The following is a 14,849-nucleotide window of genomic DNA, read 5'->3' on the forward strand; positions in this document are numbered from 1 at the left end:
TTAGCAATATTTTCCTTATTTATAATATTAGTATATAACTAAGGTTAAACGTGTATGTTTAACCTCGGCTCATAACGCATGTTTGGGCTGAAACCTTAAGTGCATGTTGGTCTTCGGGTCGACCAAAAATCGCATGTGTTAAAACATTTTGTGTAGTTTTAAGTGTGTAAACAGTGCTATGGTAGTGAAGGATAGTATTGTTTGCATGCTGTGGTAGTGATTGTCCTGATGAAGAGACGGGTACGTATCGAAACCGGTAGACATAAAAATCTCGCTGCGTGGTTATATACTAATAGAATTAAAATTCTTGTAAAAGAATAAATAAGTAAAAATGACTAACCACAAAGTAAATGCTTTAAATATTTATAATATTGAGAATATTAATGTTTTTTGTTTAAAATATGTAAAATTCACAATTTCTAATGATACAAAAATAACTTTCGTTACAAAAACAGACAAATTGCAAATCTAATATAATAGCGTTCAAAGTAACTCAGATACATAAAAATATAAGATAATTTTTTACAATAAAATTGTGGGTACATACGATACCCAATACTGGTACGGAATACTGATATTTCATTCTTCTCCGCAGGGGTGGGCAGAGAGTACGGAATACCACACTACTCTGTCTTTGCAAAACATTCTTCCCCTCGTCCACATTCATGCATCTCCTCATACATACCCGATGGTTATTCCCACTCTTGACCTGACCACTTCCAAGTATTTGAAATACTCGATCATGCCAAGTTTTCCTTGGTCTTCCTCTGCTTCTATTACCAGTCACACTCGCTTAATAAATTTGTATGACTATTTTTTCATCACTTATTCGATTCAACACACCATTCTTAATTTCATCATTAATGCTTATCTCAGCCTTGCATTCTTTCCTTATATCACTCCTTTCAAGAACGTCATAAATCAAAAATGGTTAATTTTCAGTTGTGCATGTTTTTGGAATGCTTAGAAAATGTACTAAATCTCAGCAAAAACAGCATATTTTTAGCTTAATATTTACCCGCTACAGGGCAGAAAGTGTTGTTTTTGCATTTTGAAGAAAAGGTATGTTTTATTATTTTTTTTAATATCCTAAATATTTTTCAAATTGAGAAAAAACCTTCAGGTTTTACCTAATCAAATCTGTTGCACAGTAAAAAGCTCAATAAGCGGCTTGATATTTATTTTTAATACATTTCATTATATTCTTAAACTTTAAAAACGATCTGAAAAATCAAGTATTTTGATATTTGACATTGTTGAAAGGAGAGAGCGATTTATGTAAATAAAACAAATCTATCTTTTTGCCCTGTAGCGGGTAAACGTTACGGTAAAAATTACGTTGAAAAAGGCCGCTTTTGCTGGGATATAGTACAATTTCTGGGCATTCGGAAAACATGCACAACTGAAAATTGACCATTTTGGATATATGACGTCGTTGAACGGAGTGAGCGATGTGATATCTAATTCGGTGGCCGATGGTCAACGTTTCGATTTGGGAGGGTATTTTGGTAAGCGTTCTCTCTGATGACCAAATTGGCTACTTCGGTATGGAAGCGCGCCATATCAGTGTTGAAGCCCATTACGACTGAGCTATTTCTCGACCGAAAGGATTCCGCTTGAGCGCTGAGCATCGATAGGCCACCGTTATTCCTCCCCTCAAAGGCGTCCATTTCCTGCCTCACCAGATTCGAGGTCGTGAGTCTCATGCACTCGGCTTTCAAGGTGGCAATGTAATCGTCCTTCTTTTTCAGCGCCTTTTTCAACTTTTTGATGGTGATTTGGTGGGCCAGTTCCTCCGATATCTTGGTCACGCAGACGTTTTGCAAGTTTTCCTTGGTCATCTTCAGGAGGGTCGGTCTGATCTTATTCAAGACATTCTGGTATGTGACCTCGAATATGTCTCCGACTTCTATTTCCATGTTGGAAGTGCTCTCGAGTAAGAAGCGTTTCGAGTTGCCCGCATGCCTCACGGGGTTGAACGACACTGCAAAAAAATCAGGTAGTTAGACCAAATATAACCTTCACTTTTTTTTGTATACATTTATATAAATCACAATTTTTACATATTTGGAACATTTTTTTTGCAGAGACGTACCAAGCCACCTTGTGTGTCTTGTCGGTGGAGTTCTTTTTAATACATTTTTTATTGTTTTTAACGATTTTAACCTAATATACACATAAAAAAAGAGAAAAAAAAATTAAGAATATAAACATTTTACAATTTTCCTAAAATTAACTCTTGATCATTTACCCATTCCTTTATTTTGCCTTTGTTCCATATTTTATTTTGACCTCTAACATCCGTCGGCAACAAATTAAAAATGTTCGGAACGATATATTGCAGTGTTGGACTCCCATATTTATTGTTAATTCTTGGGACTATCGAACCTTCGTTGTGTGTAAATCTATTAACCTGTTTACCAGGCGGGACGTATAAATACGTCAAACGTAAACAATATCGATAGGACTTATGAATACGTCCTGTAAATATATCGTAGTCGTACAGGAGAAAGTAACCAACTAACAAAACGTAAAATGTTCAGGAGGGCCATTTAAGTCACTTTTGCTTGGCAAGAAAATAAACATCGATACAGTTAGTCATTTTCAACAAGTCAATACATTATACTTCCAAGTTTAAAATCCTTTGAGATTTTTTTCAGGGCAATATTAAGCTAGTAAGATATCAAATAGTCAGTGATCAGGTTTTTGTAAAAAATGCACTTTGTCAGTTTCTCCTGTATGACTACGATATGTTGCGCCCTGGAATGGGCGGGACCTATATTTTCCAACAACAAAGGTAATTAATTGTAGCTTTCTTTGAATGTTTTATGTGGCAATTTCTTTCAAGTGATTAAGTATTGGGTCTTTAGTAAAATAAGTTGGATGTTCTTTGTTGCAGGGTGTGAAGGTTGATATTATAAGATTGAAAGAAAAATAGCAATGCACTCACCATTCCCGTTTAAATCGTTGATTTCGCCATTATCTCCCCATATTCCTTGACTCAGAGATGGAGATTCCTCAAAAATGGTCTCATTATCTAACGGAGTTGCCATGCGTTCCTCACAAGTCTGCCGAACGTTTGATGGTGCTGCTTGAACATTGTCAGATCTTACGACCGCTGATGGCGGATGAATCGTCGAAGCTGGTGGATGTTGCGGAACCGTCGTCAAAGCTGGTGGACATTGCGGAACCGTCGTCAAAGCTGGTGGATATTGCGGAGCCGTCATCGAAGCTCGTGAATATTGCGGAACCGTCGTCAGAGCTGGTGAATATTGCGGAACCGTCGTCAAAGCTGGTGGATACTGCGGAACCGTCGTCAAAGCAGGTGGATATTTCCGATTACTAGTGAAAGATGGGTTATAAGTCGGATTCATCGTCAAAGATGGTATGTATTTCTGATTAGTCGTCATATATTTCGCATCAACTCTTTGGCCATTTAAAGTCGTGGCGCCCTTACGCTTAGGATTCTGATTACTCGACAAGGGTGCCAAAAAACCACTGTCAGCTGAACGACAATCCATTAGAGGTAGTATGGGTTCTTCACCGGCAATTTGATCATTTAACGACATTGTTTCTTCGCATTGAGCATTATTCGACAAGGGTACTGATTGATCATTGCCAACAGCACAATTATTCAGCAGAGGTGGTATGGGTTTTTCAACAGCAATTTGAGTATTCGTCGACATTGCGCCTTTGCCTTGAGTGTTCTGATTATCAGACAAGGGTACTGATTGATCACTGTCAACGAGAGGTGGTACGGGTTCTTCACCGGCAAACTGATCATTCAACAACAGTATTTCTCCAGCTTGAGTGTTCTGATCATTGGACAAGGGTACTGATTGATCACTGTCAACCAGAGGTGTTATGGGTTCTTCACCGGCAAATTGATCATTCAACAACAATATTTCTCCACCTTGAGCGCTGTGGTTATTGGACAAGGGTTCCGATTGATCGTGATCATTCATGAATGATTTCTTTCGTTCTTCATCAACACATGGATCATCCTCGGAACTATGGTCATTCAATAATGGCGATATTACTTTCTTGGAAGTAAATCTTTCATCGGATAATATTCTCAAATCTCGATACTTGAGATAAATATCATCAAATGATTTTGTTTCCTGATATTTGTCAAGATCTTTCGAACAACAAGGTTTTTGGTCATCGAAGTTGTCATCCGATAATCTTTGCTTTTTCTTCTGTAAAATTAAAAAGAAAAACCCCTTTTAGCGAATTTATTCAAGTCACATCGGAAAAGAGGTTGGGTAAAATAAAGGTAGTAAAAGCATAGATAAAAAAGTTATAATTAAAAATGTAACTTTGTTATAAAATCACTATAAATTTATTTATTTTATTGTGATTTTAAAACAAAGTTACATTTTAATTATAAAATGGAAAATCACAAAGTTACTGCTTCAAAATAAATTATAGATAAAAAAGTATTTATTGATTTGGCGTTTAATTTGTAGAACTTCATTTTAATTTATGTGTTAATTTTAAATCAAGCACAGATTTTTTGAGTCACAGATAATTATTACTGCACATGTTAAAACTATTACTAAGAACCTAGAATTGTATAGCTATATAAGGACCGCCAGTCCATTTAATCTTCACATTCATTTAAAAATGCCATAACTAGGCGAAACAATTGTCACAATATAAATTTTTTATGTGTTTTTGTCAGTAAAATACAACTTAGTAGACTCAAAAAATCTGTGTTTGATTTAAAATTAATACATAAAAAAAGATAAAAAAGTAATTTGACAGACTGCCTTAGGCCAACCTAAGAGAGAAATAATAATAATAATAAATCCCTTACTGCACCCCAATGGTGCATAGGGCACTGCTTCATATAAATGCAGTGTTATCTCGATCGATTACACATGAAGGAAAGGTGATCAGCCCTCCACTTCAGGTACCAGTCCAGTGTAATATTGAATAAATATTAGAGTGAAAAAATCACTTATATTTATTAAACCCCCCTGGGAATCGAACCCGGGACCTCCAGAACGGTAGGCGAGCATGCTGACCATTACACTACGGAGGCGGACAAAAAAAAAGTGAGAAATAGGTTGACCAAAACAAGGTGTGGGCAGAAAGAGATCTAGAGAAAGACCAAAAATGATGCTGGAGAAAGATGGATGGATGCTACAGAAAGTTAGATAATATGATTCGAAGGCATGGCCTAGGTGACGTTGTATGTGATAGAAGGACCTACAGCCTGAGAACGAGGAGAGCTGACCCCAAAAGTCTACAAAGACGATAAGTTGGGATGGAGCAGGAAGAAAAAGACAGTAAAATTATGTAGAATGAATCGAAAAACATATCACAATAGATTTGAAGAAAAAGTGAAATTATTTATCAATTTATGTCCATAATTTGAATATAATTTATCATACACAAATATTCCTACAAGCAAAATTCGGTTAGTGCTTTGGTTTTTTGCTTATTTAGTAAGATAAAAATAGAAATAAAGCGAAATGGAATGGAATGCTGTAGCAAAATTATTTTAGTATTTCAATAATAATTTGGTTAGAGAAAAAACATCACTATTGCAAAATTGGCTCACAAAATTAAAAATGCTGACACTGTTACTGAGAAATCACATCAAACAGGCTAGCAAAACATTAAATAACAATTTTCCCACAGTTCTAGTTCGAAATACAATACAAAGTCTAGCATATTACATGCATAGGTGATGGAAATTGCTGGCGGTGCATTTCATTTTAAAAATATTAGTATATAAAATAGGTCGGCTTAAATTTTTTTCTCCTGAATGTTTAAAATTGAATACAATAAATTATTTTGCATCGCCTTTAAACTTTGTTGAAAACAATGCCTCGTGCGGAATGTGTGGCAAAACGATGTATGATAGATGTTAGAATGGTGAAATAACGAAGGAATGCAAAGTCGAGATAAGTATTATCGATAAAATTAAGAAAGGCTTGTTGAGATGGTTTGGACATGTAGAACGAACGAGTGAGGAAAGAACGGTAAAACAAATTTTTGAAGCGAATGTAGTTGGAAATAGGAGCAGAGGAAGAAAGAAGAAAACAAATTTATGTGGCGAATGCGATTGGTAATAAAAGCAGATGAAGACCGAGAAAAACTTGTCATGATCAAGTTTCCTTTTAGATAATAATACAGCCTATAAGTTGAAGTCTTTTTGTAAATAATAAAAACACAAATATTTCTCTTTTTTAAAAAAATAATAAAAATATATAATGATATAGGTACTGACCGACGGTTTCGAAGAAAGGTCAATTCCATCAGTAGACAAATCATCCAGCCTGTTATTTGTTTCGTCGATCATTCGCTGTCCGAAATACTCTTCGTCTATTTCATTAACGTCCATTGGACTGCCGTCATCTTCGCTACCCTTGACCGTCTCCAGATCGGAGATGTCCACGACCGTTACGACGGCCTTCGCGCGCCTCTGTAGATGCATTTCCCGGACGTGCATCTTCCAGAGGATTTTGAAGTCGTCCTTGGTCGGGAAGACATACTTGTCGGCGAAGAAGGCCCAGCTGTCCAGGCCCATGTGGGCCATCTTGCGCCGGCAGTGTTCCTTGTAGGCGGAGTAAGGATGGTGGCCGGCCCTGTACAGGGACAGTATCTCCTCTTTCATGTCTGGCGTTATAGGGTGATAGTTCAGGGAGAAAGGGGGCCCCACCTCGTGATTGTGTTGGCCCCGGAACTGCGCGATGCACGGCCAATCGTCGGGCAAGGTCATTCTAAAAATAAAAACATCTTTTATGTAACCAAAGAACACGTCGAAAGCTGGTTCCCGTAGCCATATTGTCACTTGGTGAAAACTTATGTTACGGCACAATAATTCTAACAACTTGAACTATGAACCTCTGCGCCCCCTAGGGGCAGGGCAGGGGTGTATGCGGAGAATGTTTATGTTGTAAGACGCAACCCTTATAGGATTGATACAAGGGAGACTGCACACACTTGTCCTTGTACTGTCATAGTGACCTGTTGATTGCATCCTAATTATGAGTTATCATTGCCGATTCAACTAGCAAGTTTTGAAAATAGGTGCCTGAGGCGAATACTGGGTATAAAGTGGTATGACTTCGTCAGGAATGACGATGTGAGGAGAAGAACTCAACAGCCCCTCATACTGGAAGTCCTGAAGAGGAGAAGGTGGACATGGTTGGGACATGTCCTTAGAATGCCACCTGAGAGCATCTACCCCTCGTGTCTCTCCTTCCAACCCCGAGGATTCCGGCGCCCCGGAAGGCCGCTGACGACCATCACCGACTATACTCAGCGGAACTTCGAGACGCCGGACTGACCTGGGAGGAAGCCAAGGAGATGGCGCGTGACAGAGTGACTTGGAGACGTCTCGTATTGGCCATATAATCCACCTAGGAAACGAACATGAAGAAGAAGAAGAAGAAGAAGATTACTGATACCCGAGCCCCGTAATACTTACATATAAGTTCCAAAAAAAATTGTAGTGTGGTTGTCACATTTCGCTAATACTATCACTACTATCAACCTGACTAATGATTCAAGTGATAACATCAAATGGAGACACTCTACTCAGAGTCAGGTATCAGACTGTCAACAGTATCATATATATCAGAGCTCAATGAGAGTAGTCAAATTTCACAAACATTTGAAGATAAAAGATTATTGTTTTACAATGCTGGTGCTAAAATTTAACATGATTAATTCATATCCTCACTCCTTTCAACAACGTCATATTTGAAAAATTGTTAATTTTCACTTGTTTACTCCAACTTATTTAAGATGGAGACTGACCGGAGCATTTCGTCGTAACGTAACACGTTACAATGCGAGCATTCAGGCAGTCAGTACACCGAGCCGAGCGCTCCATCCATAGTTTCGGATGCTCCGGTGATGTAACGACGTTATTTTATAACGAAATGCTCCGGTCAGTCTCCACCTTCAAGTCAAAATTGCATATTTTCAAGTTGAAGTTTTTTGCCAGTACACCCAAGATATATATATATATATATATATATATATATATATATATATATATATATATATATATATATATATATATATATATATATATATATATATATATATATATATATATATATATATTAACTTATGGCGTCATCTTTATAATCATTATAAGTGTTGAAAACTGTACACATCGCTCACTCCTTTCAAGAACGTCATAAATCAAAAAACTTGATTTTTCAGGAGAACGTTTTTAAAGTTCAAACTTAAATACAATGTATTAAAAATAAATATCAAGCAACTTATTGAACTTTTTACTGTGCAACAGATCTTTTTAGGTAAAACCTGAAGATTTTTTCTCCATTTGAAAAATATTTAGTACATTTAAAAAAATAATTGAACAATACCTTTTCTTCAAAATGCAAAAACAACATTTGTGCCCTGTAGCGGGTAAATATTAAGTTTAAAATATGCTGCTTATGCTGGGATATAGTACATTTTATGGGCATTCCGAAAACATGCACAACTGAAAATTGACGATTTTTTTATTTATGACGTTCTTGAAAGGAGTGAGGGATATATATAGTAACTTATGGCATCATCTTTATAATCATTATAAGTGTTGAAAATTGAACACATGTTTATGAGACATAATAATAAGTGGACTGGATGTTTATATAACCAACATACATTATCTCCCACAGGTGTCAAGTTTCATTTGACAGGGTGGCTCAGTATTTTTGTCCCTCAACAGATAAGAAAAATTAACATGTTGTATTTTGTGCAGGATGGCACTAAACTCAATATTTCGACGCGCCCTACGTTAAGTGCTTTAAATACATTTTTGTCAATATTGAGAGTGTGCATAATATTGTGTGTGTAGAGAGACGTCCGCCTCCGTAGTGTAATGGTCAGCACGCTCGGCTACCGTTCTGGAGGTCCCGGTTTCGATTCCCAAGGGGGGTGAAAATAAATATACATAATTTTTTCACTGTAATATTTATTCAATATTACCATGGACTGGTACCTGAAGCGGAGGGCTGATCACCTTTCCTGCATGTGTAAAACGATCATGATAACACTGCGTTTATATGACACAGTGCCCTATGCACCATTGCGGTGCGGATAAGGGTTATATATTATATTTATTGAGATATTTGCTGTATGTTATCTACAAATATAAACAAACAAATAAAATATATTAAATAAATTACGCCTAGTTTTCAGGCGTATAAGACGCTATCTACATGGAATTTTCGAAATGAACTGAACTCCTAAAACGCTAACAACTTAATTTTGACAAAGCTTTTAAAAGATTTAATACATTATTTTATTGTGTTTTTGAATGTATAATACTAGTTTAGAATTTCAGATAAAACCGTTAATTAATAAAAAAGAAAATGTTGAAAAAATCTTCTTAGCTCTCTCCTGTAAAGTAACAGATTTGCAGATAGAGTACTTTACATAGGGGCCGTCGATTTAATGTACTTATAAATACATTAAAACTGAGATATCAAGGACTTCTACTTCACAAACTTCAGATATAACTGACAAAAAATCCGGGCAAAAAGTAAGTATTATACGCATTTTTGTAATTTCAGAGAGTTCATTATAAAAAAAATAGCAAACTTCAAAAAGTGCAAACAAAACTTGATTCCTTTTTCAAAGCAGGAAAGCAAGCTCGTTCATATCAAACAGCAACATCACCTCACGATGAGTGTCCCAAGACAATAAAAAGTTTGTGTTTTGTATTGTTAATTTATATCTAAATTATTAAACCATATCCGCTCCCTAGGTGTAGCATATGGAGTCCACAAACTGTCTCCAGGCTTTTCTGTCGGCTGCCAGCTCCCTTGCATCCTCCCAAGTCAGATCCGCGTCCCGAAGTTCTGACGAGAACTGCCGACGAATTGTCAGCAGTGGTCGTTCTGGGCAGCGCGAACCTGATGCCTTGTAAAAGAGGCGAGCTTGATTAAGGCTCTCAGGAGCCATGCGGAGTACATGGCCAAGCCAACTGAATCCCCTTTTCTTGACGACAGTTGTGACCAAGATTTGCTGCATCCTACGCCTTATCTCTTCATTCCTCACAAAGTCAAACCACCGCACGCCTAAGATTCTCCGCAAACACCTATTCTCAAAGCTTAGTACACGGCTGCTCTGAGCTATTTTATATCTGAATACAGCTTTTTTTTTCAGCAACAAAAGTTTTGTAATTTTTTTTTTATAAAATGGACTTTTGGCTTTAACGGACACCATCCGGTGGTACATGTTTAACTGTGATGATGGTTGGAGAAAAGTACCAATCAAAAATGCTTAAAAACAAAGTAGTTTTATTTTATAAAGTTTATAAAATGTGCCACAAAGTATCTGCGAAAAACATACAAGAAAAAAAAAGTTTAAAAAATAAAGCCACTTGAGATCTACCCAAGCTCTTTTGCCTAACCGTCAAAATATTTTGAATATTGTTAAGTAGATAGTGTTTTAGTATTAATCAGTCTTGATAAAGAAGCGGTTAGCTTCGAAACCGGTGGACGTTATAAAGTTATATTAAAATTTGTATAGTGATTTTAAAACTAAGTTACATTTGAATTATTATAAAATAGAATTTTTGGAAATCTCATCAAAGATGAAGAAGAATTTACATATTTAATATAATATTTTCATCTCACCAATAGATGTCTCTAGTGAAGTTCTAGTGATTCAATAACAAGGTTTCTAAATCGGTTCATATATATAGAACTTCCAAGAATTTGAGTAGTGTGGTTTTCAATAATGGGTAGAATTGGTGAATGTTACACGTGTGTAAAGTGATCACTTAAACCAGCCTACGACGGTCGTCAGCCCCGTAAATGCCAAGACTTCCATATTATTTTTCATCTTTGATGAGATGTCAGAAAATAATATGAAAGTAATTGCTGTAATTGGAGATAATCCAGATTTTGTGAACATGTATATGGACACACTCAAAATGTTATTATTAAATAATTAGTTTTACCTCATGATACGTATATTCATGGAAGCCTTGCACTTGGAGGTGCGAGGTCCCGAGAGCTCCCGGCTGTGGTGGCACCGGAAGTGCTTCCGGAACAAGATCTCGTACCCCTGCCTATACACCTTGTCCAGACGCCACATGGCAAACGAACACTGACTCAATTGCTTCACCCAATCCTGTGAATAGCATATTTATTGTTTCGGCATTCATTTTGTGGTAAGACATCGCTCACTCCTTTCAAGAATGTCATAAATCAAAAATACAATGTATTAAAAATAAATATCAAGCCACTTATTGAACTTTTTACTGTGCAACAGATCTTATTAGGTAAAACCTGAAGGTTTTTTCTTAATTTGAAAAATATTTAGTATATTTAAAAAAAAAATTAAATAATACCTTTTCTTCAAAATGCAAAAACAACACTTTTTGTAATGTAGCGGGTAAATATTAAGTTAAAAATATGCCGCTTTTGCTGGGATATAGTACATTTACTGGGCATTCCGAAAACATGGACAACTGAAAATTTACGATTTTTGATTTACGACGTTCTTGAAAGTAGTGAGCGACATGATGAAATTGTAAAAGAAAAACACTTTATTCCCATTGAGTTCATTTTGTTATAATACAATAAACTCAAGTGGTAAAAAACAAGTGTTTTTCTTTTACAATTTCTGTAAATTACTTTTACTTATAACCCTTATCCGCACCCAATGGTGCATAGGGCACTGCATCGAATTGACGCAGTGTTATCTTGGTCATTACTTACATGAAGGCAAAGTGATCACTCTTGCGCTTCAGGAACCAGTCCAGGGTAATAATAAATAAATATTACAGTGTAAAATCACTAATGTTTATTTTCATCCCCCCTGAGAATCGAACCCGGGACCTCCAGCACGGTAGCTAAACACGCTGACCATTACACCACGGAGGCGGACTGTAAATAGCATATGATAAATGAGCTTTATTGAAATCAAACCGATCTCCAAAGTTTAGTGTTTACAGAGCATAGTGTGGTGACTCAGGTAGGTCCCTAAACGGACGACATCATCAGTCTGGTCTGATGATGGTTATAAAATAAAATAATAAAAATTATTTTTAAAAAAAAGGTGAACAGTCAAAAAACTAACAAAAAAACTCTGAACAAAAGACAATACGATATAATCCCAAGATAAGAATAAATTCTAAGCTATCTTGAAATCGGATATTATCCAATTAAAAACGTAAACAAAAGTTTCGACTTACCAAAGCACTCGTTTCATTTGTAATCTCTTTGATTTTTATAATATATTCCTTTTCATTTTCAGCCTCGTACCAGTAGCTAAACCCTACAGGAAGCCCTGGTGTTCCCGTTACATCCATTGTCACAATATTAATACATCAATCGACCAAACAAAGTGTGGAAAATCAAAACAACAAACGAAAAACGACCATCCCGTTACAACTTTTGACACTGTTTGAGAATTTTGACTTAACTTCATCAGCCAATCCGAATGATTAGTAGGTACTACAAGCAATGCAGTTAGATATACACCAGAAAAGCAATGGAATAAACTGCAAGCTAAATTGAGTTATTAGAGTATGCAACTAACACATCATAAGAGCTATTATTGTACTTATAAAAGCCCTAAATAAACGACTAGGTGTTTTTGTAACTAGTATGCCCATATGAAAAAAAATTATACGTACCTATTTATTGATAATTTTGTCAATTATATAAAAATAAAATGTTTTTTCTAGTGTGAATGTGTATTCTGATGTATTTCATAAATTTATTTATTTGTTTGTCACATCACATCAATATTCTCAACGTAAATTCTACAAAAACATAAATAAACATAAAAAAAAAAACATAAAACGTAAACTCTACAAAAGCATAAATTATCTGATTGTCAAAATTCAAAAATGTTTTTTCATAAAAATACTTTTGTTTGTTTTCCAATAAGTTTAGTAAAGATAAATAATACGTGTTTCACAACAATAAATACTTAAATATCACGTCGATAAGAAATAAATGACGAAAATTTTACATTTTAGAGAACACTAGATTTGCCGTCGGCACGTTTACAAATTCACGCATACGTTATTTTAATACAGCTTATGTAAAATCCTGCTTAAAATCCTAACCGTATATTAAATGTAATTATTATTATAATGTGCTATTTAAATTCATTCAATTTAACGTTCCAGCGGGTGCGTTGTCATAAAATTTATGACAAATGCACCTTATCGCTTCCTCCACCCTTACCACTTAATTCCAAGCATCGAGCTCGAAGCTTTTCGAGGGTCAGTATTTCTCTAAACGTACCTACCTCGTGTCCTAACAAGTTTTTGTTTTTTATCGAAATTTTGAAATTTCCATTGAGCGTAAATTTAAAAAATCGCTCCTTAAAGTGTATTTTTTGTATTTTATATGGAAAGAAACTAATTTTCCTAATTATTTTTTTTTATTTAAATCGTTTCCTTTATGGTTAAATGTATTTTTCATCTATTTTAAACGTGTTTTAATAGGAAAACATGTCAGACCAATTCGGCTGTCCAAATTTAAAACACAGTAAGGGACATTTTTTTTGTAGTACGTTTTTTTTGCATTTTCGGACCAAGGACTAAGTACTTAAATGCAAAAAAACATACTACAAAAAAATGTCCCTTACTGTGTTTTAAATTTGGACAGCCGAACTGTAGAGAGGAGAAAACAATGGAAGAATTTTTAATTGGAAAAAATAAATATACACGATGGTGAAAGACGCATTTTTTAACCAAGCTTCCATTTTCTTCTTCATCTTTGATGAGATGTCAAAAAGAATATGAAATTTAGGTACGTTATTTATTTTATTATATTAATTATTAAATATCGCCTTGTAGTACCTGAACCGCATGAGTTTTACTTTATCCTTGTGTTATTAACGATGATGATAACATTGGGTCGATACGATGCAGTGCCCTATGCACCATTGGGTAGGGATTAGAGTTGAAGACCTGTACACCTTTTAAGTCATGTCAATTTCTACAATAACTCACGCGTTAAACATATTGCAGCCTTGCAGGCGCAGATGGATATTTAAAACTAACTAGATTAACGGCATCCGCGGGTAATCATACACCTAAGTAACTTTACTGCTATGTAACTTAGAATCACTGAAATTTATATAAACTCATGTCTCTAGCGAGATAGCGAGTATTTTTGCCCAGAATTTTCACTAATGAATTACATGAAATTATAGTAACTTTAAACATAATGAGTAAATCTACTCACGAGTAGGCACAGGCTATGAAACTCTAAAAGTTGAAGCCTGAGTAGGGTCATGATAAGCGGTGTTGCATAAGCCGTAGCTAAATTTCAGAGTCACTTGGACGTTAGATAATTAGAAAAAAACGGCATCCGAGGGAGTGGGCAGAAAGAATAGAATGCCACACCAATTTGTATTTGCAAATAATTTTCGCTTCTTCCACATTCATGCGCCTCCTCATGCAAACGCGCTGATTATTCCTGAAGAGTAAAAACGTGATTTTACAAAACAGATTTTTACTGTGGTATCAGGGCCATATATTTAACGTAACAGCAACACTCATGGCGGCAGCATGCTTCTTAAGAACTGCTAAATATTGCATACCCAAAAACATTGTGAAATTAAACATATTAGAAACGTGCACTTTCCCTTTTCTTTCTTCTTCATTTGACCAGGCTGAGCCACTGCAATGCGTGGCCAGATACTGCTAGTAAATAAATAAAAATTAAATAAATAATCCTTTGCAAGTTTTTTCTTATTCCCATTCTGCTTTGTATAGGCCTTGTTTTTAAGAGGGATAAGCCTCCTGCGATGTCGATTCCCAGCTGTCAATCCATCTCTTTGATGACGGCCAACCATGGGGTTGGCCGTGCAGTGCAATGTGGGGGAGTCTGGATGGATCC

At 35.7% G+C, this 14,849-nt stretch overlaps 1 protein-coding gene across 1 annotated transcript; it reads right to left on the reverse strand.

Annotated features, from left to right (window-relative positions):
- Window positions 1-1,314: 1,314 nt before the first annotated feature.
- Window positions 1,315-12,395, reverse strand: LOC148306091 (uncharacterized). The gene is made up of 5 exons (XM_088265620.1): window positions 12,182-12,395; window positions 10,943-11,115; window positions 6,242-6,734; window positions 2,951-4,199; window positions 1,315-1,984 (listed from the first exon to the last, which is right to left on the reverse strand). Exons 1-5 carry the CDS (start codon window positions 12,296-12,298, stop codon window positions 1,461-1,463), a joined length of 2,556 nt encoding a protein of 851 aa, XP_088121746.1. The 5' UTR covers window positions 12,299-12,395; the 3' UTR covers window positions 1,315-1,460.
- Between the last annotated feature and the right edge of the window lie 2,454 nt (window positions 12,396-14,849).

This window comes from Brachycentrus maculatus, unplaced genomic scaffold, assembly GCF_059751285.1.
Source record: "Brachycentrus maculatus isolate JH-2025_06_01 unplaced genomic scaffold, ASM5975128v1 h1tg000253l, whole genome shotgun sequence".
Classification (NCBI taxonomy): domain Eukaryota; kingdom Metazoa; phylum Arthropoda; class Insecta; order Trichoptera; family Brachycentridae; genus Brachycentrus; species Brachycentrus maculatus.